Source organism: Calonectris borealis, chromosome 3 (genome assembly GCF_964195595.1).
Source record: "Calonectris borealis chromosome 3, bCalBor7.hap1.2, whole genome shotgun sequence".
Taxonomy (NCBI): domain Eukaryota; kingdom Metazoa; phylum Chordata; class Aves; order Procellariiformes; family Procellariidae; genus Calonectris; species Calonectris borealis.
In genome coordinates this window covers 117245459-117269942 of record NC_134314.1, presented here as the reverse complement: position 1 = coordinate 117269942, position 24484 = coordinate 117245459, and the positions used below count along the sequence as shown (strand labels likewise).

General features: G+C 42.9%; 1 protein-coding gene across 13 annotated transcripts in view; it reads right to left on the bottom strand.

Annotated features, from left to right (window-relative positions):
* EHBP1 (EH domain binding protein 1) overlaps positions 1-24484 on the bottom strand; it is a 232705-nt gene that overhangs the window by 174649 nt on the left and 33572 nt on the right. For 11 of the 13 annotated variants that reach the window (XM_075147594.1, XM_075147589.1, XM_075147590.1 and 8 more), the window contains exons 4-5: positions 11254-11349; positions 1179-1232 (exon numbers count right to left, since the gene is read on the bottom strand). In XM_075147594.1, coding sequence (XP_075003695.1) covers positions 1179-1232; positions 11254-11349 — 150 coding nt within the window. The remainder of the gene's footprint in view (positions 1-1178; positions 1233-11253; positions 11350-24484) is intronic. The other 2 variants (XM_075147596.1, XM_075147597.1) reach the window with 1 other exon arrangement.

The following is a 24484-nucleotide window of genomic DNA, read 5'->3' as shown; positions in this document are numbered from 1 at the left end:
ATATTCAGTCACTGGCGATCAGAATAAACCTTAGCTTTGGACATCCAAATCACTTCTGATATCAACAAGAAAGAAAAAGCAGCATTTTTAGGCAAAGAAGATAACATGCAAATTCCATTGCTTCCCCATACTTCAGTGCTATGTGGTACTACTATGACTCAATAGAAGAGCAATATTTTTTTTGTTTAAAACCAACATAAATAAAAATTAAATCATGCTACTGAGAAACAGTCCATAATCAAACTGTATTAATGAGAGATAAACACACTGTCTTGATACCACAGTCCTTTTAAATGTATTTCAAAAAGAAGTTTCCTCTTCAAGGAAACTCCAGGTAAAGCAGCTCCCCCATTTTTCAGCCCGGGCAGCCCCAGAGCGGAAGCTGCAGCCCAACGCAGAGAAGGGAAAGGAAGAAAGCACTACATGAAGCACTTGCTCTATACAATGTTAAGCCCTGCTGTTTGGCAAAGCGTCTTGTTTGTACAGCCCTCAGGAGCTCAGCTCTTCGGGAAGTTCTGGGAGCTCCTGACTCAGAGGAGTCAGAGATTCACAGGAGCCACCTTTTGGGTTCTCACTGGGTGCACAAGACGGCTCTCCCACGCAAAGAGAGTGAGACTGGGATCTCAGGGAGCAGGGGGCACGTCATGACTCTCGTGCTCTTCACTTAGGTGACCGTGGCTGGTCCCACCTCTCCACCCTGCCTCCATTTCCTCACCTATAAAATGCAGGTGATGAAACTGCGCTCTTTGCTAAAGAGCAGCATTCAAAACCTGGAAGGGTGCGCTGCCATTTGGGATGTACAGATGTCATAACCCAGCTCTGACTTGTTCACTCCCCTGCTCATGGAAAAATAATGTGTCATAACCCATAAAACAATGAGTCATAACCCAGCTCTAACTTGTTTACTCCACTGCTCATAGCAAAATAATGCAAGGAAGACTGATGCTTACAGGGAAGGAATTTAAGCAGTGTGGTACCGTACCCTCCTCTCCTGTATTTTAATTGTAACGTAACAATAGGCATTTTAATAAGCCTTTCATTACTACAGAGCAAGGCTTTACTGTGGTTCAGCAGCTCAAATTTTACTCAAGCCTTTTTCAGCATTTGGACACCCTTTAATCTTTTAAATGATTAAGTCTTACACGTATTAAAAAAACCATAACAACATTCCAGCTTACATTCTCTATGACAAACGTCCATTCTTTGTCTTCAAACTCTTCAGCATGGGGATCCTAGAAAAACAAACCAGAGAACTTAAGTCTAAAAATAATCCAGGGTGCAAGAAATTGCAACTCAGCCAAGATTTTCATATACTCATAGAAATATTTTTACCCACTGAAGATGACAGAGGGAAATATTTTAGCTAGGATGTAGGCTTCAATGGATGTCAATAAGATGACAAGCAAGTTGGGGTAAAACTGCCAGTGAGGATTTAATAAAGACTCCTACATATACAAACATGAGGTTGATTCTGATAAAGGCCTGTAATTCTATTTCCTTTCATCCAGAGCAAACCAAAAAGATAAATCTCTCTTTAATTCTTAAGTTCCACCTCCCAAATAAACACAACAAATCTGCACCTTGCAGAGAACAGTGGAGGAAGCCACTGCGCCCACCTGGTGCGAGAAGGCATCACCTACAGCAGGCATCACCCCAACCTCCTCACGCCCAGGCTCCATCAGCACGAGCAGAGATCCAAAGTCACAACTTCAGCACAGCACCTCATTTCACTGCCAATTTCTTCAATACTTGTTCTTACTTCACAACATTTCTATTGCGTCACACATGATGATCAGAAAACATTTTCACCAACAGGAAGATAAATAACAATGAGGTTCGTATATTTGGCATTTGTTTCCAATTTAATGAGCTTTCAATCTGGTGGTATGGTTTGTATTGTTGTTGTCTAAAATTAAGATAACAGTGGAGACATTAAGTCATCCCCTTCATGCCTCTATCAAGGATCCTACTTTAAAAAAAAATACTTTTGAAAAAAAATCATTATTTTATCATCCTAGTTCTGAACAACTGTAACAAAATAACTTCTACTCCTGTTGCAAAACAGCTTCTACCACGAAGAGAATGTGGCTTTAGGCTTTCTTCAGACATGAAGCCTAATTTTGCTATACCTCAATCTTATCCTATTATTTCTAGTTATAGGAAACCACTCGATTACTCCTTTGCCTCTGATGCTTGCATGCTAGAGACACTTGTAGATAAATGTCACTTCCCCATAATCAGCATTTGCCGTCGTATATGAGACCCTCAGCACCTGCAGAGTTTTCTTGCTATTATTTGGAGCCTGCTCATGATACTACAAGCAAGCACTGCACCAATTCCATCTTGCTGCTGTAAATTAACAAAACAGATCGAGATCTTTTGGTTCTATTTTGTTTATCTCCATTAGTACCATTCTTCCTTTCTTTCCAGAATGCTACAAGCCTCACATTCAATCTTTTCAAGTCACCTTATCTTAGTCTTTGCTTTAACCATCCTTGTTGCATTTAGTTTCGCCTTGAAGTCAGACACACAGTGAGTAGAGGTACTGTACTGCAGTACGACAAATGATTCTTTTAACTAGTTCTCATCAAATACATTAAAGATTTTGTAAGTAATGAGCTTACAGTGTAAACAATCAGCAAAAAGAATTATTTTTTTTCTTTTTCCAGCACACAAAAAACTTAGAAAGTGTGCTCTTAAATAAACCTCCTCTTTGAATAACATTTCTAATAATAACATTTCTAAGATGATATCATCCTGTCTCCTCCAGTGCAGTCCTTCCTACAAAATCCAGCAAAGCAGGCTCATTGCTCTGCAGACCCCATGTAAAACACTGGCTCTCCTTGCAGGAGGAGTCCCACTGGGCATCGACATGCTCACAGAGGAAATTCAAGAACACATCATAGCGCTGGCACCATCTTTAGCTACATATTTAACAGCTACAGCCACAGGTGTCATATGCAATACACATTTTAAAATTCAGTAGTCCAACAATGGGATGTACTTTCAATGGAAAAATGTAAGATGTTACTAGAAACTTATGTCAAAACTGATGATTTATTTTGATATATGAATAAATCTTTTTAGATTTTTTTAAAAAATCAGAATAATTTAAATACTGCAAATGAGTTGTAAAAAACATACTGTACCATTAGCCATAAGGATAGAAGGGCAAGTAGATACATACAAAATTATACTGAGGTATCTCCGTGTTCCAATTAATGTACTTGTAAATATCAGATTATGTAATTATATATCCATCACATTAATCAGGTTTGTGGAATTCTGCATGATGTAAATAAAGTGTACAATACCTGTTGGTTTGCTGTATCCTATATAAATTCTAAAGATATAATTTTCTGTAATCCAGCTATTAAATACTTATCATTTTCAAGAGCTAACCTGAGGCAATTACCTTTTTGTTTAATTGCTTCCTTTGATACAGCATAAAATGACATAATGAGATTTAATGGGATCATTAATCACTTTATGTTTTAATAAGCTGCTCCATAATAAGTGACTAAACTCTTAAATATTTCATCCTGCTCAATTTTTTTCATAACTCCCCCAAAAGCTATTAATGCAAGCTTGCAGGTTTACCTAAAACTGCTTGCAAAGTCAGGGCCCAGCATTTTATCCCATGTAACAAAAAAACCAATCGTTATTTTGTTCACGCAAGGCAATAATCTATAAAGAAAAACAAAGCTCTTCTATCAATGGCAATAAAGCTGATTCACACCTCTGAAGGCTACAGAATCAGGTGCTCTGCTGAGTATTTCTGATAATCTGATAGAGCAAAATAATACTGTATAATGAAAAGACTTCTTAATATTCAACATTTTAGTATGCACTTGAAAGTGAGTTTTGAACACTTCTGAAAAAATAAACGTGAGTATATTACGCCCAAACTCCCTACCAACTACCCAGAATAAAAAAAAAAAATAATTAAAATCTTCAAGGACTTCTCTAATGAACAGTCTTACCAAAACTTCAGAGTATTAAATAGGCTAACGGACACTTCGCATATGTGTAAGATATTTCAGATTTAAAGAGAAATCCAGATTTTTTTTTTTTTAAAAAACAGATTTCTTATTAAGTCTTAAAATGCCTCTAGAAACAGAAAACCCCAAATAAGCTTGTACATATAAGCCTCAGCATTTTCTTGCAACAGACACATAAGTGGCTTCACTCTTCTAACTAAAATGCTTTTATTAGAAACCCAGGGAGTAGCGTGCATAGTCCTATTTCTAGCTAACTTACAACTTTATTACGTGGTCAGCATTAACAGATACTTGTATGATTATAGTTACTACACAGTTTCTATTGCAACCACCATTTCACCCTTTGGGCTAACATTTCCATGTGTGGTCTCCATAAAAAGTGATGTTTCTATAAGTCTGGCTAATCTTTCATCTTATTTTGGATTTGAAGAGGGTAAATACCAGTAAAAAAAACATAACAACACATACTTCCCTCACTGGCTAACCCATATTTCTCCATTCATTTCCCACATAAAACTCATGCGATGAATTTAGCAAACTATTATTTGAGGACTATACAGCTGACTACTCTTCAGGGAAAAAAAATGCTATTGCAAAGAAGAATAACCCTAGGATTAATGGTTATAGCAGCCTTTGAAATTTTCACTGTATGAAAGCCCTCCCTGATAACACAGCACACAAAACCTCACCTCACCTGCAAGCAGATACAAGTAATCACTGAAAATGCACAGCTGGAAACATCTAAAGACAAGTGTTATAAACAGACCTCATTCCCATTCTCCTTCCTGAAAGCAAACGATAATGAAAATTACCTAAAAAGGTAAAGGAACAAACTGTCTCCAGTATTTTTCTCAGCCTGAAACTGCCTCATACCTCGCTGTAACACAAAGGGAGTTGGCAAGAGCCATTTTTTTTTAAGTGCTCATTTTCTTTACCAACATACCACAGATGCAGAACTCTCTCCAACATTGATTATGGTTTTACCTTGAATTGAAAACTGAGTATGTGGGCAAATGGATTGAATGGCTTTGTTGTTCCTCCTCATTTTATTGTGTAAAAAAGAACCATCATTCTTAATACCAAGAAATGGGCCCCATTTTCCTGTTTCTCTTTCTATATGCATTCGCCTCTCAGCATGACACTCCTTTTCAGCATCTTCAACTAAGTTTTAGAGCCTTCTTTTTTTCCCCCTACCTTTTTTCTTTTCTGTTTTTTTTTTCTGGTAAGATGACTTTAATGTTCAAAAGTAACGCTCAGGTGAGAAGCCAATAGTAGGCAACTGTGCAAAGGACAGGACGTTATCTTATGGTTCTCCTACAGTAAGACTGTCAGATAATCATTCCTCCAACTCTCAAGATCAGTAGTGCGCTTTGGTCCACCAGCGAAAACCTAGCCCATCTCATATTTTCCCACTAACTGTGTTAACTACTTTTCTAGAGAGATGCTGGCCCTCAACAAGCTCAGTCCTACAAACTTTTCTCTGCAATCCCACCCATCAGCCTCTTTCTGTGACCCCATTCTGCCCATCCACATGCCAACCACCCAAAAACAGACAACTCTTCTGGGCTCAGGCAAGGCAATAGCAACAAGGAATGTCTCTGTCACATTCTTCTGTTCTCTGTTGATCAATCTATCATCAGCCCATTCTGCAAGGAGCTTTGTCAAGGACTAGATCCTTTCTGCAGCTAAACATCACACAGCTGCTCGCTCACTCCCCCCCAGTGGGATAGGGGGAGAGAATCAAAAAAAAAGTAAAATTTGTGGGTTGAGATAAAAGACAGTTTAGTAGGACAGAAAAGGAAGGGAAAATAATAATAATGATAAAAGAATATATAAAATGAGTGACACACAATGCAACCACTCACCACCCGCCGACCGATGCCCAGCCAGCTCCCAAGCAGCGGTTGCTGCCCCCCTGGCCAACTCCCCCAGTTTATATACTGAGCATGACGTCATATGGTATGGAATATCCCTTTGGCCAGTTTGGGTCAGCTGTCCTGGCTGTGCTCCCTCCCAGCTTCTTGTGCACCTGGCAGAGTCCTTGACTCATGTAAGCACTACTTAGCAACAGCTAAAAAAAATCCGTGTGTTATCAACATTATTCTCATACTAAATCCAAAACACAGCACTATATCAGCTAGGAAGAAGAAAATTAACTCTGTCCCAGCCAAAACCAGGACAACTGTGTAAGGTGGTTTCAGAAGACTGAAGAAAGGTAACCATTCTCCAACAGTTTAAGTTATCTTCAGAGTTATTTCTGGATCTTTTTAATAGAAATGAAAGACATATCGGCAAACAAAGGACTGCTCCTTCTCCTAATCAGCAGCCAGAGCAGGTGGGGGAAGATCTTCAGGCTGTTAGTCTCTTCCTCCCTTCCTTCCCTGTGCCTCCTCCCTAAGCTTTCCTGGCTTTTGAAGCTTGCCTTTCAATTAGATCACTTCATACCAGCCTTAATCTTCGGTCTTTCTTCTTGGGGAATAACTACTTAAGGACTGTCATATTGAATCAGATCAAATGATGACAGGGTTTGTGATCTTCTCTACCAGTGACCTATAGCAGATGCTCCGGATACTCCAGCATCTGTCCTCAGCTTTTGTACTTGGCTGTTTGAAGCTGCAGAAGACTCAAAATTTGACCCAATTCTTGTTGCTTTCAATGCTGCTTACAGAGGTCTGATTAGTCTAGAAAATCACATACAACTCTGGTCAGCTTTTGTTGAACTTCCAGAAAGCAGGGAGCTCTGAACAGACCGGCAGAACTGTCCCTGTACATCACCACACCAAGCTCACAACAGCTCACACTTTTCTGTAAAGCCTCTGGGCTAGAAAGGCAACAAGGATTGACCTCTTTTTTTTAAAAAAAATATATTTTTTACAATTAGTCCCCGCACTAACCCTGGATATTTAATTTTTTTGTGTGCAAATGTGCTCACTTCCTTGAGCTTGTGATTTTTATATCTAAACACACATCATCTTGTCTATAGGACTGTTTTTCCCTCCTATGGAATATTCTCAATAGAGTCCGGTCAAGCCACTGGTCTCCCCTAAACTGAAACAAGTATGTTCTGAACCTGGATTTGTTCGTTGCTTCTGGGAAATGGCTTTATCGAAGGGTTTTGGTTTTGTTTGGGTTTTTTTTTTTTGTTTGTTTGGGTTTTTTTGGTTGTGGGTTTTTTTTTTCCTTCCCTGAGACAACATATTGACTCTGCTGCAGTGTTCCTGCTAGTGCACGGCCAGTTACTGCACTATAATCAAAGCACATGATTGACTCGAGCTTTCAACAAAGATGATACGGGATTTATTCTGATGGGAATACTTTCAACAATACAAGTCTCCTTTTATAATCGATTTTATTCTTATTTTACTCATAAATAATCTTCTGTGTGCTTAGAAAGCTACGCCTTTAAAAATGTCTCTTTCGAACTTTGCAATGAAGAGCTGGTAATCTTCCCTGTTGTTGCAATAGTACATTGGTGTGATAAACCATGTATATTACTGACAAAACAAGTGGGTTTTGTAATCCAATGAAGCAAAGTCCACGCTTACTCCAGAAGAACAAACATTTTTGCTTGGGAAGCTCACTTTGCTTTTAAGCTAGAAAATAATGATGTTGCAATTTAAATCCTCATGGTACGACTGACGTTCACTTAGCTTTGCTAAAAGCACTGGGCTTGCTTGGCAGTGAAAATTTCTCATTTAAAATCTCTCTCAGTTGATACAGGTATGCATTTGTACATAAAACCACGGAAAAGTATACAAGCTTTCATATATGATGATTAAACCTTGCTAATGCAGGGACTCTAAAAATGAACTTCTGGAGTGCAACCATGGAAACAACAAAAAATGGGAATTCAGCTAGCTTTTCTGGCATCCGTGGATCTTTCCATGAAAGCACTACAAATCATGGACTTAAAATGCACAATAGGCTTATTGTTTCACAATGCTTCTTTCTCCCCATTTTGGATGAAAAACCCAAGGCATAACCTGTTTGGTTAATATAGAACATGTAGAGCATGGCAAAGGAAGAAGTTAAACTTTCAGAACAGATGGAACTTTTTATGTAATTAGCACGCCAGCCGGCTGGATAAGCAGGAGCTAGAGCTAGTCAAGGGAAGCTGAATCAATATATCCATTTGATGCTTTTCCCCACATGACTCCAGAGCATTATGAAATTTTACCAGTAGCCCAGAATTAAGTGAAATGAAACAAAAAGTTTTTATTTATTTGAAATGAAAGTTTTCTAAACGAACGTTATAGTCTCCTCAATACTTAGCTCTGTTTGTGTAAGAATTACAAATACATCGTTGGAAACAAGCTAACACCCAAAACAGGGATGTGTAGATAATGCATAATACCTCGTTTGTTGACTGATCACAGGCACTTTGCTAGCCAGCTCTCAAGTGTCCACGGGTGACTGCTGGAGAGGATATTCTTAACATTCTCATCAGCACTTGAAACCTCAACTTATCTCCTAATCCTACCAGCAACACATTTCAACAGCCACTTACAAATGCACAGCCACTACTGTGTGAATCATTTCGCAAAACATGTAGCTGTCTATTCTGGAGTTCGCTCTTTCCCTTCCCTGCACTTCTATTTCAAACAGCACCACTGCACTAATTTGTTATCTGTGATTGCTACAAAGCTCTGTCAGACCAACCTGCTCCCATCAGTGCGCTCTGCCAGTGCGGACATCAGCCGCTTCCCTTAGCTTCTCGGGTTGTAATGAAAGAGGACGACTACTGTTTGTTAAACAACACGGCCACGCTAAGTATACTTACTGCAAAGTGCCAAACGTTCAGCAGTCACTCTCCTTTGCTGGGGAGTGGCTGCTAAGGGACTTTTACAGAACTGCAAGACGAGCCGTCTCTTTTTCTGAGCTTTACTGCCTTCATTGTTTTTGCCTCCCTCCTTCCAGAGGAAGGAACGATATAAATACCTGACTTGTAAGTCAGCTCCCAAAAAGGCTGCTGCAGTATGCTATTACATACTTCCCTTCCCACTACTCTAGCGCTGACCAGCCAATGCATCAGCTGTGTGAAAAAAAATAGCTAGTTCTTTTTGACCGTCTTTGCCCAGAACGTACCAGCTACAGAAATGCCAGCTCTCCGGGTGTTAGCACATATCCCACGCTACAGCTGAAGTGTGCCGCTGTAGCACTGAGCCAACAGAGCCATCAGAGGACTGGGCACAGCATAAACTGCACTAACACCATATTCTGCCTCCAATCACGAATCACTCACAGCTCATTCATCCAGGCAGGCTGCCGGTCTCGCACAGATACAGTGCTCCTGGTGCATTACCCAGCTTGCTCAAAAAGTGCTGCTCTGTTCCACAGCTGCATATCCTTATAGAGAAAAAGGTGGGTTTGGCCACTTACAGGCACTCTTGTTGGAGGAGCTAGAGGATCAATTAGAGCAGATTTATATAAAAGCTGCCTGACAATATGATGCTTTTCGTGTGATCTCAATATTTTGATTATAAAAGCCTGCGCTCGTTCCCCCAGAGATCAGTGTGTACCGTTCCCAGAAGGCATAGCCTCTGGCGTTATTCACGCTCCCTCCTCTTCTCCCAGAACAACCCTTGCAACGGGCAGGCTCATTTTGGGGGAGAGGAAGAGGCAGTCCAGTGAACAGATCTGCCTGCAAAGTCACAGTGCTGGGTAAAATTAAGGCTGTAGTAATACCTAACACTGGCTCCAGAGGCCCTTCTCTCCCCTCACTATCTGGCCCTAGCCCTCACACTCACTTTCAATGGCACAACTACTAGTCTGTTGTGCTGTACTACAAAATATAGCCCTGAAGCAGTGCAGGTAGGAATAAAAAGGTAGTGTGGGATGGCAGGAGAAGCCTGGGAGACACTTTTACTCCAAAGCCACAGCATCACAGAGCTACACCCAAAAGGAAACTTAATTTCTTATTTTTCAGGTAACGTTATTGTATACACAAGAATTGTGTACATTTCTGCTTCACTTTAAATGTTAAAAATATTAAGTAACATTTACTGCGTTACATAACATTATACAGACATGCAGCATAGTCACATAATGGTCTTAAACTTCTTAATCCAAGTAGAGGCCCTTGAAGCATGCAAAGGCAAACAATTTTGCTAGTGAACTTTTGAACCTCAATTGAAGACTATGCGTCTGCTAAGAAGAGAGACAAATTTATGATAGTTAGCATCACTGTCAACCTGGGACGTTTCTGTTCATTGGTGATCCCAAGGACAAAAAAAAAAAAAAAAAAAAGAGAGAGAAACACCCCTTTTTAGGCTTAATGAACCAAGTAATAAATTCACATTCTAAGGCTAAGCAGAAGCCACTTCTAAGCAGTTATTCAGGGAAGTCCCCAAGACAAAGAAATATCAATATTACTAATTAGAAAAAACTATGTTACTGTTGCCCTAAGCTGTGAAGGGAGCAATTGGAAATAAGAACAAGCGGAGTGTAGCTGGAGGCACCAGAGTAAAGAAAAAGAAAGAACTAACGGAATGAAAATCCCAGAAATCGGCAGTCTCCCAGTCAGCTTCCTACGCCATCACACATGCAACGTTGCATTGTTTATCTTTATGCAGAAAGGACTTTCCCCAATGATATTTGGGAACTAAGTTCTAGCATAACCATCCATTTCTCCTCCTGCTTCGCAGCCACACAAATAAGCTTCCTTTTTTAATAGAACAAATGCAGTTCCTAAAAAAAAAACCCCGTAAAATCTTATCATTCTCTGTACTACTCCAATACTCCACATCCACTCCTACAACTGCAATCACGTAAGTACTGTGATGTTTGTGTGCCATACTAAATACTGTGAAATTAAGAGCTGGATTCTAGTCAATAGCATAAGAAATAGGGTCACTGCACTGCAACTGAACACGGAAGTCTAGAACTGGCTGTGTTTTGACAACTTCTGGCTTACAGTATTTAAAGAAAACCAACCAGACTATAACCCATGCCAAGCCCTTACACACGTCCTACGTGCGCAGTTACACATGTACTAAATTCTATGCCAATGACTCGCCATAATCAGCTCAATGGGATATTTCAGTGTGTTAACTAAACTACAAAAGTAAGCTTTGGCAGGGAACAGACCATCCTTCTCTCCAGGATTTAATCTGGGGACATAAGGTTGTGCAGTTAACAACTTAAACCCAGCAAGATTAGGCCTTTGTGATTATAATCTGACGTTTCCAAACAGAATTTTTCATATGCTGTTTACAAAATAGGAAATACTACGCTTTAAAAAAAAAAAACATACCTTAAAGAGTGTCACAGTAATTTCAACATTTTCAGGAACTGGCCATACCACCACCCCGCGGTATGGGTTCTTGATTCCAGGCTGCCAGCTATGAGCCTAAAGGAAGAAAAGAAACAGTTGTCTTAAAGCCATTATAAAAGTGCTGACACAACTCCCACAGGACCCAGCGCATGTAGATAGAAGTAACATGTCACTGACTCCAAAAAGGCTGCCGCCTTAAACCTATGACTCTACTGAACACTATAAAGGACATCATTAGGAATAAGAGTAAGGAAACTCAGACCATTAGCAGGCATTTTTTTCCACTGAACTGAAGCTGTTCCTCACAAGATCCTAAACTCTGTTTTTTTAAGTACCTAGCACAGGTCAGGACACTCAGAGCCTTGCAAAAATCAAGGCCATAAGGCCAGAGCTTCTGTAGCAAGCTGAGCTTTATTTTGTTTTTATCCAGATGAGGGAATGCTTTTATTTAAAAAATACTTGACGAGTACAGCACATAGTGCAGGCTTAACCATGTTTAGACCTGAATAGAGCAAAAAGACATTTTTATTTAAGGGAAAAAAACCCCACAAAACAATGATTAATGCTACTAAACCACTTACATTCTTAAGAATTAATATGCTAGGGTACCTACACCTAGAATAGATAATGATAAAAACACACCAAGATAGACTGAGAACTTGTCTACCTCTGAGTATCAATCTGGATTGATGTATGGTCTGTATTTATATTTTAATAGCCAGTCCTGAAAAACACCATGTGTGAGCATTTCTGTTTCGGAATAAGCATGCTTTTTTCCAAGCTCAACTTAATCCATTTTGTGATGCTGTCAGACAAATGCGGGAGGGATGCTGATGCACCAGTGACTGCTGAGCAGCATGGGGGTCATTAAAGATCTGAGGAAGTTTTATCAGGAAAGAATGCACAATCTATTTACTGTTCTCTGAAGCCAATTAACTGGGCTTTTTTTCTTTTTAATTCTAGAGCATCACTCATTGCAGTTTTATACTCCTTCCAACTCCAACTCAGAACTTCAGATGAAGATTGCCCACTTTTTTGTTTTGTAGTTTTGTAGCGTGTCTGGAACCTACGCTTTCCTGCTGGTTTTGGCCAATACTGACAATTATGTCAAACTTTCAATGTCCAAGGTCCAGGCACTGACAGCCTACTCAGTTGAGGGTGGCTTGTTCCATTTATAAAAAAAAAACTAAACACCAACCAAAAAGAAGGAATTTTTGCTATAATAAGGCTAGGAGGACTTGCGCCTCAGGTTCTCAGGTACCCTAAGGTAACTTGGGCAACTTTAAGCATGACTTTGCTATACCAAGGTGAGAAAGACAAAGATGGTGAAACAGTCCCATTCAATCACATATGGACAATAACGCTTTGCCGCTCTGTACTGTAAGCAGTATGTACGCCAGATGCCAGGTTCTTATCTGACAGCCCCGTCACACGTGCCTGCTGCTTCATGAGCCCTCTGGCATTCAGCTGGGCTTTCACCAGAGCCCACAGTACCACAGGTACTTCCGACGGACTCGCTCTTGCTCTAATCCCTCTATCCTCACAAAGCAGAGGTCTGCAGATTAACTACAGGTGACAATAACTGCTAAGGCAGCAGGGGCAAGGAGAGGAAGGACAAAGGGAGAGGCAGAGGAGTTGGGAAGAGATGTGCAGCTGCTGGCAGAATCCAGCCTGCGCAGCCACCAGAGAGGAGAGCCCTACCTGCCTCCACAGCTACATGCACACAGCACGCTCATTTCCATCCCGTTATTTTTATTTTCTTGCCGAACATTCCCGGCTCTCCTGTGGTTTTACCACAGGTTTTTCCATCTTTGGTGTTCTGCTTAAAAACCCAGCTCCCAAAGATGCCGAATTAGATTAGAAATTTCAGCAAGTTTCTACGCTTTGTGCTTGCAGAGTAAACTTAAATAACTTAAATGACTCGGGGCATCTGAAGAAAGGAATTTAAAAAGAGAACAACTTGAATTTCTACTATTTTTAACTCCACGAATTTTAGCCTAATCTCATTATTCTAAAGCAGGCCTGGATGAATTTCTGAATAACTGAGCAAACACTGTTCATAGCTTTACTCCGCAAGCGTATTCTATAAGAAAAAGATGTTTTGTGAGCAGCAAAACACACCGCAGTAGTTGTCATCCCTACCACCGCCACTCGAGCTCCAGCTTCCATCTCCCTTCCAGGGGACCCACAGTCCCCCCCATCATTCTCAGCTTGCCTGATGGGGATATTCAGCAGGCACAAGGCAGCGATCCAGAGCCAGGCACACGCTCACCTGCCAGCCAGCCTGTCCTCGTGTAGCCTCTTGTAAGATAAATCAACTTCTCCTCCATAGGGGCACTCCATTCTCTTTCCAGATACCAATTTTCACAAAACTAGTTAAGAGCTTATGGCGTGTCTGGAACCTACGCTTTCCTGCTGGTTTTGGCCAATACTGACAATTATGTCAAACTTTCAATGTCCAAGGTCCAGGCACTGACAGCCTGCTCAGTTGAGGATCGCTTGTTCCATTTATTAAAAAAAAAAAACCAAAAAAACCAAAAAAAACCAAAACAAAACCCACACAAAAACAAAAAAAAACCACAAAACAACAAACCTAGAAAATAAGCATTCACTGGTGCAGGCAAAGCTTTACTTAAAGCCCTTTATCAGCATTGCCTCCCACCAGGAGAGTTAGTACAACACAATAAACACACACACGGGTATATATGATTTTCTGTCACTGTGACAGGCATGTCACTGAAAGCAACAACCAGGAGACAAGCCCTAGCTAATGAGCTTTTAAAGCAAAGCTGTTCTGTGATCAGCTGAATGTTATTAAATCTTCCTTTGGCTTTGAAAAATAAACACTGTACCACACAAACAGCATGTCAGAAAAAGATAACATCAAAACTATGTCTGGGTTGTTGGGAAGGAGAAAGGGAAACGGGAAAGCAAAGGGGGGAAAACACAGAGGAAGGGCTAACAATGACGATAATTTAAAATTAACATCGAGAGTGTTATTCTAACGCAATATTTCTCATGTCAGGGACCTCTGTGTTGCAGTTTCTTGAAATTACTCCTGGCCTATATTAAAAAACCGTTCCAACTCCCAAATTATAAGCCCTGACTTTGATATGTGAGCTGGATCAGGCCACCTCTGCACAGCAGAATTGCCAATACTTCCAGACAGGCGATTGCTGTCAGGGCTCAGCCAAGGCGAGGCACTGCGTCTGCGCAGTTCATTTCTACCCTAATCCTTTTTCCTCATCTCCTGCTAGTGTTCACTAGCCATCTCCCCTTGTCTCTGAAGCCAAGGCGAGAGAAGCAGCCAAGCAGAAGTGACTGTTGGCAGCGGGCGCCTCACCCACAGCCCTCCCCTTGCCGGACTTGTCTCCTAAATCCAAGGGACGAGAGCCATGGCCTGGAAAGAGAAGCAGAAATGCTCTGTTGCATTTCAAGGAGAAATTCAACTTCTCCCTTTTTCTGCCAATGGAAAATGAGAGGAGACGACGTAGCGTGAAAGCTCTTTTAAATCAGGAAACAGGAGCTACAGGAGGGGTTGCTGAAATACCCTATAAATAGAGTAGGGCCGTGAATGACATTGTCCAACCTACAGCATTGCTCTGGCACAAAACCGATAACTGTTAAGAGGAAGAAAGCTGTTTAAGAAAGGACATGGAAGTGAGCTTACAGACTCGCACGAGCACTTCAGGCTACCCAGTTTTGAGATCTTTCCCCAGTTTTCTCTCTAAAACAAACCAGACAGCCTGCTTTGCGATCTACCGTTCGCAATGTTGTGAACATCACAACAACTGTTCTGCTGTGCTTGAACTGGAAAGACAGACTTGATACCTCTGCGGTTTTGGCCTCTGGTTCCAATGAGAAGGGAAGAATCTTTCAAAATAGATCAAAATCAGCAACTTATAGGGCCAGGTAATGACAATGTCCAGTGCTCCATATGATAATGCACATACACCACACCAAAAGGCTTACGAACTGTACTCAAAATTAGTGAAACATTCCTGAAAATACTGAATCTATTGTCAAGCAGGCTTCAATAGTTTCAAATACAAAGAGAGAGCTCTGACGGTTGTGCAAATTCTCAACATTTAGTAATACTTAAGCTATTATCAGCAAGGTACAGTCTCTCCACTTTTTGATTGTGTGAAACAGCATAGTCTCACACACCTCTCACCTCATGTACAGGCTAGACAAACTCAAGTCTTGTTCTCCAGTAGTTTCTGCTGGGGACCACAGAGTGGGCTTACTTTTACAAGTGGTTTAATCGTAAAAGTAATGTTTCCCTGCATCGCTGAAACCCTTGTACCAAAAGGGGAAACATTACAGAAGACTATAAAGCAGCTCTATCTAGTTCAACATATGGCAATACATCGATTGAACAAAAGAAGATGAGACTAGCTCACCCAAGGGCTGCCTTTGGTACACCACCTCTCCTTATAATTACTCACCAGGGGCTGATCTTGACCATATGAAACTGCCTCCTACTCTGCAGGCAAACTTGGATGACAGCAATTAGCAGAGGTGCTAGAGAAGATGATGACATTGCACAGCTTTCCAAAAGACAAATACATTTCTGCGGAACTTGGAACAAACCAGGTAATTTTATAAACACTTACTTTTGAAGCACTCTCCTCCAATCTAAAAAAATTACTATCAATTCTTTGTAATATAAGTGTATAAACAATTATAAATCCAGTGTAATCCTCTTACAAGGAGGAGGGGGAGGTAGCAAAAACAAAAAACCCTACCAAACCTTCACCAGAATTTTTTAGCCAATACCTGGGAAAACAAACAAACAAACAAACACACACAAGGGAGACTGAATAGAAACATTCGTTACAGTCACTGCTCAGCTGTCTATATTATAGAATACTAGAATACTATATTATAAACAGAACAATCAATAAAAAAAAAGATAAAGTTGAAGACAGCCTCAAATCAGGAACTTTGCTTTCAAACATGAAGTTAATAAATGCCACCCCAGCTGTTCATCACTTCATCATGAAGAAGATGAGGCAGATGCAGGCAAATCAGCTAACTAAAATACATCATGGAAGTCACTTCCCCAGCCCCTGTATGTAGGGGATTTCATGACCTGGCACATATGCCATTCCTATCATGACCAACTCTGCTTACTGCTGCTTACACTTTTCCTTGTCTCTACAAAAATCTCTTTCCTGATCCTTCAAAAATAAAATGTTACACTTTTTCAAGAGCCTACCCTTCCAGATGCTTTATGTTACCCGTCTGCTTTCTCCCTTCTTCAATACCACCTCATCTCATCCTGCCTCTGTTGTGCAGGATAATTGCCAGTTACTTTCCTGTAAGATCCTAGAGCTGACCATAATATTTTAAGCCTGCTGCAAATCATGGAACAGTTTATATTTATGCATCAAAATTACGTTCCAATAGCCAAGCCCTCAATATTGTTTTTTAAAAGCAGAAGTCAGAACCAGACCTACCATTATTCCTCACCTGCAGCCCCAGGAGCAGCTTTATTGTAAGCCAGCAAGCTGCTGGTTTTCTTTCCCTGATAAAACTTTTGCCAACTGCCTATGATCAGACCAGCTCTGCTACTTGTCTCTATGACAGGCTGTTCAGGGCACAAGAGCGCCAAGCAGGAGCTCGACTGGCTCCAACAGTGCTTAGGGCAGCTCAGCTTGTACGGATAGTCCCTCTTCTTCAGCGTTATCCAGGCAGAACACTTAGACAGGAAGAGGCAAAAAAAAAAATTAATAACTTAAAGAGGAGGAGCTGACAGTAAGGAGCCAGATCCTTCATCTGGTGCCTCCACACCAGCAGCATGCCTTGTGAAGACCGAGCATTGCTCCAATTTCTCTATGTGATGACTCCCACCAAAGCCATACATCATCTGGGGACAGCCAGAGGTCAGATCCAGCTGCTAACGGACCTGCTGGAAAAGGAATGGACCGGGAAAAGCTGCCAATTCCCCCACACTAAAGGAAACCTCAACTGGCAGTTTGTGGATGGCGGCTTCTTCTTCTGTACCATAGCTCAGTATCACAAAGGGAAGAGACAAATTAAAGACCATACTGCAGACTACAGCTTACATCCCCATGATCATCCTGAAACCACTGTGCTTCGTCCTCCAGTTAAAGAGGCTGGGCACCAGAACAACGCTCCCATCACACTCCCAAAAACCCAGCACATGCCAAAGAAGAAAGTTCAAAGCCCTGGAAACGCCATTGCTGCCTCAATGCCAACACTCTTTTCAGACAATTTTCAACCCGCTGCTGTTGGTGTTCATTGAGAGTAGATGAGGAAACTAGCAGATTCCCACAGGTCTTCCCATGAATATTTTCAATTCATCAGCACGCACATGTGTTACAACTGTAATTATGCATCCATGTATTACTGCTAAAAAGCTACAGAAAGACGGCTAAGCTTGGAAAATGAGCAAAATCTCATCTTCGCTAGGAAACAGATTCTCTAGCACTGGGCTAGCTGTTCAAACTTAATTTCACACATACACATTCATGACATATTCCTGAAATACACGATTCATGCTATTTCTTTCACTAAACCACCAAACCTTGCCTTATTCACTGCCCGTGGCAGAAGATGCTCAGATAAAGAGCCTCTTTGCCTTCTCATCAAGCAGTTCCTGGCCTTATCTATGAGGTTTCTCATTAAAAAAAAACACAAAAAAAACCAAAACAAAAATAAAACAACCAAAAAAAAACCCCAAAGAACTCAATGCAAATTTATTTTTGTCACAGTTTTCTGGGACATCCATCCCTGCACCTCAAGAACGTCACCAAAATTTAACTTTACGGTATCCCTGGAAAAAAGAAGGGTATTATGGTCCCCAATTTACAAGCAGCGAAAGAATAGCCAGTTTCCACTAATTTTGCATGGTCTGCTTAAATCAGCTAGGACCTTACTTTATAGGGATTATGCATGAAACAACCTTTTGTTTTGTTTTCCAGAGCAGATTTTTTTCACTTCAAGTGCAATGACGGCTGCTCAACACTGCTGCAAGTCAGTCCCCATGCCTCAGACACCCACAAAATGGAAAGACACATCAAATCTAGCAGAGTGCCTATTTGCACGAGCATATTGGTGAGCCCTCCCCCCACCAAAGCTGAAAGTTCATTTTGGTTCTAGGATTGCCCAGTAATTCTACCAAATATAGCAAGACTGCAAATCACCATCTTCTGTAAACTCCTGGCACACAAGATGAAGATGCCCAGCTATAGAGAGCCATCTTGTCTTGACACGCCTCTTGAAAAGCATCAAAATCAGACTTGCCCAGAGAGAGGGGATGCCAGAATAGAGCTGTAGGTAACTTAAATCTGCATTAAGGTCAGTAACTGCTGGATAAGTTTTTTCCTCGATCCCTTTAGTGGCAGGGCGGAACACTGAAAGGAACAGGAAAACTCATCGGATCAACACGTGGCTCAGGGGCTGGTGCCATCGGCAGAATTTTGGCTTCTTTGACCACGGGGAGGTTTACACGGCACCGGGCCTGCTGGCGACGGAAGGAGTTCAGCTGTCTCACAGGGGGAAAAGGATTCTCGCGTATGAGTTGGCCGGGCTCATCGAGAGGGCTTTAAACTAGTTTCGAAGGGGGAAGGGGATAAAACCAGGCTCACTAGAGAAGAGCCTAGGGACCGCACGCCAATGTCGGGGGAGAAATCGGCAGCCCAGCTGAAGTGCATCTACACCAATGCACGCAGCATGGGCGGCAAACAGGAGGAGCTGGAAGCCATTGTGCAGCGGGGTAGCTATGACTTAGTTGCCATCACGGAAACGTGGTGGGATGAGTCTCACGATTGGAGTGCTGCAATGGATGGCTATAAGCTCTTCAGAAGGGACAGGCGAGGAAGGAGAGGCGGTGGAGTAGCCTGTATGTTAGGGAGTGCTTCGACTGTCTAGAGCTCGATGGTAGTGATGACGAGGTCGAGTGCTTGTGGGTAAGGATGAGGGGGAAGGCCAACAAGGCAGATATCCTGCTGGGAGTCTGTTATAGACCACCTAGCCAGGATGAGGAGGCAGACGAAATATTCTACAAGAGGCTGGCAGAAGTCTCCCAGTTGCTAGCCCTTGTTCTCGTGGGGGACTTCAACTTTCCGGACGTCTGCTGGAAATACCACACGGCAGAGAGGAAACAGTCGAGGAGGTTCCTGGAGTGTGTGGAGGATAACTTCCTGATGCAGCTGGTAAGCGAGCCCACCAGGGGAGATGTCTCGCTTGACCTGCTGTTCACGAACAGAGAAGGACTGGTGGGAGATGTGGTGGTCGGAGGCCAACTTGGGCTTAGCGACCATGAAATGGTAGGATTCTTGATACTTGGTGAAGTAAGGAGGGGGGCCAGCAAAACCGCTACCATGGACTTCAGGAGGGCAGACTTTGGCCTGCTCAGGACACTGGTCGAGAGGGTCCCTTGGGAGACAGTTCTGAAGGGCAAAGGGGTCCAGGAAGGCTGGACGTTCTTCAAGAAGGAAGTCTTAAAGGCGCAGGAGCGGGCTGTCCCCATGTGCCGCAAGAAGAACGGGCGGGGAAGGCGACCGGCCTGGCTGAACGGGGAGCTCTGGCTGGGACTCAGGGAAAAAAGGAGAGTTTATCACCTTTGGAAGAAGGGGCAGGCAACTCAGGAAGAGTACAGGGATCTCGTTAGGTCGTGCAGAGAGGAAATTAGAAAGGCAAAAGCCCGGCTAGAACTCAACCTGGCCACTGGCGTGAGAGACAACAAAAAATGCTTTTATAAGTATGTTAATGACAAAAGGAGAGCCAAGGAGAATCTCCATCCTCTATTGGATGCGGGGGGGAACGTTGCCACCGAGGACGAGGAAAAGGCTGAGGTACTCAACGCCTTCTTTGCCTCAGTCTTTAGTAGTCAGAGCGGTTATCCTCAGGGCACTCAGCCCCCTGAGCTGGAAGACAGGGACGGTGAGCAGGACAAGCCCCCCATAATTCATGAGGAAGAAGTTAATGACCTGCTATGCCACCTGGACGCTCACAAGTCTATGGGGCCGGATGGGATCCACCCAAGGGTACTGAGGGAGCTAGCGGAGGAGCTTGCTGAGCCACTCTCCATCATTTACCAGCAGTCCTGGTTAACAGGGGAAGTCCCGGACGACTGGAGGCTCGCCAATGCGACGCTGATCTATAAGAAGGGCCGGAAGGAGGATCCGGGGAACTACAGGCCGGTCAGCCTGACCTCAGTGCCGGGGAAGATCATGGAGCGGTTGGTTTTGAGGGTGCTCACGAGCCATGTCCGGGACAACCAGGGGATCAGGCCCAGCCAGCACAGGTTCATGGAAGACAGGTCCTGCTTGACCAACCTGATCTCCTCCTATGACCAGGTGACCCGCCTCGTGGATGAGGGAAAGGCAGTGGATGTGATCTACCTGGACTTCAGTAAAGTCTTTGACACTGTCTCCCACGGCATTCTCCTAGAGAAGCTGGTGGCTCACGGCTTAGACAGGTGCACTCTTCGCTGGGTAAAAAACTGGCTGGAGGGCTAGGCCCAGAGGGTTGTGGTCAACGGAGTTAAATCCAGTTGGTGGCCGGTCACGAGCGGTGTTCCCCAGGGCTCAGTACTGGGGCCGGTCTTGTTCAATACCTTTATCAATGATCTGGACGAGGGGATCGAGTGCTCCCTCAGTCAGTTTGCAGACGACACCAAGTTGGCCGGGAGTGTTGATCTGCTCGAGGGTAGGGAGGCTCTGCAGAGGGACCTGGACAGGCTGGATCGATGGGCCGAGGCCAACTGTATGAGGTTCAACAAGGCCAAGTGCCGGGTCCTGCACTTCGGCCACAACAACCCCAGGCAACGCTACAGGCTTGGGGAAGAGTGGCTGGAAAGCTGCCCAGAGGAAAAGGACCTGGGGGTGCTGGCTGACAGCCGGCTGAACATGAGCCGGCAGTGTGCTCAGGTGGCCAAGAAGGCCAATGGCATCCTGACCTGTATTAGGAATAGTGTGGCCAGCAGGAGTAGGGAGGTGATCATGCCCCTGTACTCGGCACTGGTGAGGCCGCACCTCGAATACTGTGTTCAGTTTTGGGCCCCTCACTACAAGAAGGACATGGAGGTGCTGGAGCGTGTCCAGAGAAGTGCAACGAAGCCGGTGAAGGGCCTGGAGCACAAGCCTTATGAGGAGCAGCTGAGGGAACTGGGGTTGTTTAGTCTGGAGAAGAGGAGGCTGAGGGGAGACCTCATCGCGCTCTACAACTACCTGAAAGGAGGTTGTAGTGAGGTGGGTGTTGGTCTTTTCTGCCAAGTAACTAGCGATAGGACAAGAGGAAATGGCCTCAAGTTGCACCAAGGGAGGTTTAGATTGGACATTAGGAGAAATTTCTTTACTGAAAGAGTGATCAGGCCTTGGAACAGGCTGCCCAGGGAAGTGGTGGAGTCACCATCCCTGGAGGTATTTAAAAGACGTGTAGATGAGGCACTTAGGGACATGGTTGAGTGGACATGGTGTGTTGGGTTGACGGTTGGACACGATGATCTTAGAGGTCTTTTCCAACCTGTATGATTCTATGATTCTATGGTCCTGTATCCATCCATCAGACTGCTATTTAAATGCTCTTTCAAAATGGTTATTGCTGTTCATTTGCAGTACTTTAAAACTTACTATAATTTAACATATCTACAGCTCCTATCCTATGTTTCCCACAGTAACAACTAAAATATTCGGACTCCTGCACATGATGTCTCCCATGATTTCTTCTAATTGAGGGACCACTCTAGTAGTTTACTTGGAAAGGAAGTATGTGGGCCAGAAGGAATATCAAAATCATAGAAAACCTCAAAAATAAGGGCTTCAAAGGACATCAAGAACTCAGCCTTCAGCTCAATGGTATCTTAAGATTACATTAGTTAAGCAGGCCAGTTTCAGTATACGTCCATAGCACCATCATACCATCTTCCAAGTTGCGCCACATTTTTTGATGACGTATCTCTTGTACTTTCCCAGTACAAGAGAGATGTGGAGCTACTGGAGAGAGTCCAGCAAAGGGCCATGAAAACATTTAAGGGACTGGATCATCTTTCATAGGAGGAAAAGCTGAGAGAGCTGGGACTGTGTGGCCTGGGGGAAGAGAAGGCTCGACGGATCTTATAGCTGTATATAAATAACTGAAGGGAGGGTGCAAAAAAGACAGAGTCAGGTTGTCCACAGTGGTGCCCAGTGACAGGACAAGAGGCAGTGGGCACAAAGTGAAACAGGAGCTTCCCTCTGAACATCAGGAAACACTTTTCCACTACGAGGGTGACCGAGCACTGGCACGAGTTGCCATGAGAGGTTGTGGAGTTTCCCACCTTGGAGATATTCAAAAGCTGTCTGGACACAGTCCTGGGCAACCACCTTTAGGTGGCCCTGCTTCTGCAGAGGGGTTGGACCAGATGACCTCCGGAGGTCTTTTCCAACCTCAATCATTCTGCAAGTCTGTGAACTAACATAGGGATATCCCTCATTATCCCTACCGATCTGAAAAGTTCAGAAAAGAAATCATAACCTCCAAAGAAGTCTTTACAACGTCTTTACAGTAAGGTAAGATCTCATCCCTCTCCTCCTCCTTCTCAAAGCAGCTCAAAAATATAGAAAATTATTAATGCTTTGTAGTCACTGAGCCCAGTGTCCATCAAAAATAAAGTAAGAGGAAATATTCATTTGACTTGCTTCCAAAAAAGCAATTAGATGAAACAAATATGTTGAATAAAGTATTTTACTGGCAGAATGACTAAGAGATCAAGAACATTTATTGATCTACAGTCTTGGACCCAAACAGCTCAAATCATATCAACTCCCTAAGCTTTAAAATTAACTCTATCCTCTGCCCAGGCTTCAGGGCCACTCAGCCTCTTTCAGAGTACCTTTGTGGGATCTTAGTAAGCATGAATTAATTAGTTAGCAAAAGACTTTTCTGAGTCTCAGGTAAATCTGCCAGATTATCCAAGAGTTGCTTCTATTGCCTGGTGACCAAAAGAGAAGACACTTACAGGAGGACACATCCTGGAATTTTATGGCCCAGCTGAAAAAACTTCAAGCCCAAAAAGCTGAGCTAGTGTCAGAAAATCCTCTTGCCTCAGTGAAATGTTGCCATTGGAGCCCACGGCATCATGCCCATAACACCACAGGCAGAAACCCATCACTTCACAAAGCCCTACTGGACTTTTGGTAGAGCTTCTGTTTCTGAATCTATTCTGAATCTCAACAAACCATTCATGGACAAATAAGTTGTTTTTCAGGGTTGCAATGCTTGTGTAAGTATTGAATTTACTGCTCTATATTATCTTTTCTCTCTCTGTTCTATAGAAATTAAACAAAACTAAACCAGAAAAGTTATCATAGGGTAAGCCACAACTGACACCATACATCGGCAGTTACTGCCTAGATACACACAATGCTCAAGGTAACTTGAGCTAGTTTATCCTTCAATGAAAGGGGAATAGTCTGACTGGCTTTGCTGAAGTGTACAAACATGGAACAGGAGCAGTTATCTTGGAAAAGGTGCCAGACTAAGTTCACACCCTTGTTTACTCACCAGGTTAACACCTTTGGGTTTTCATACCCTAAAGCAGAATTTAGGATACACACACTGGAGTAGGCATTTGGTTGTGCAGTCACTTTCAGTCAGTAACAAGTCTTTAGATAAAACAGTTTAGAATAGCTTAGGTCTCAAGTTAAAAGACAAAATACAGCAAATATGCATGACAATCAGAAAAAGAAGTCAGAAAAAGAAGAGTACCAGTAAAAAAACCCAAAAGTCTCTCCTGAGTAGGGTAGGAAACTGTGTATCACATTTAAGTTCTTCAACATATAATTATTTCAAGATATCTTCTCTGTCGTCGGTGCCCTCCCTCCACCGTCCCAGAGTTCTTGGAAGTATCATTTTGAGTTACACGCGTACACCAAAAATGGACTTAGACTACCTCTATTTAACTGAAGTGTTAAAGAACTATTAACAGGCTGAGTTCCAAAACTTTCCCTCTGGACAAGACCACTTGCCATAAGCCCGGCCAGGGTAAGAGGCAACAGCTGTGGGAAGAGGGAATGAGCAAGTGTGGCTGAGTTATCTTGAAGAGGAGATCCTCCTGGGAAGGGAGGAAACCAGCACACATTCCTTCCCCCTGCAAACCTGCCCAGTGGTTAGGACACTTCCTTTTCCCAGCTCATTTGTGTTGCCCTTCTCAAGCTTTTGGACAGATGGTGGACAGCCCTACACCAGAGGACACAAG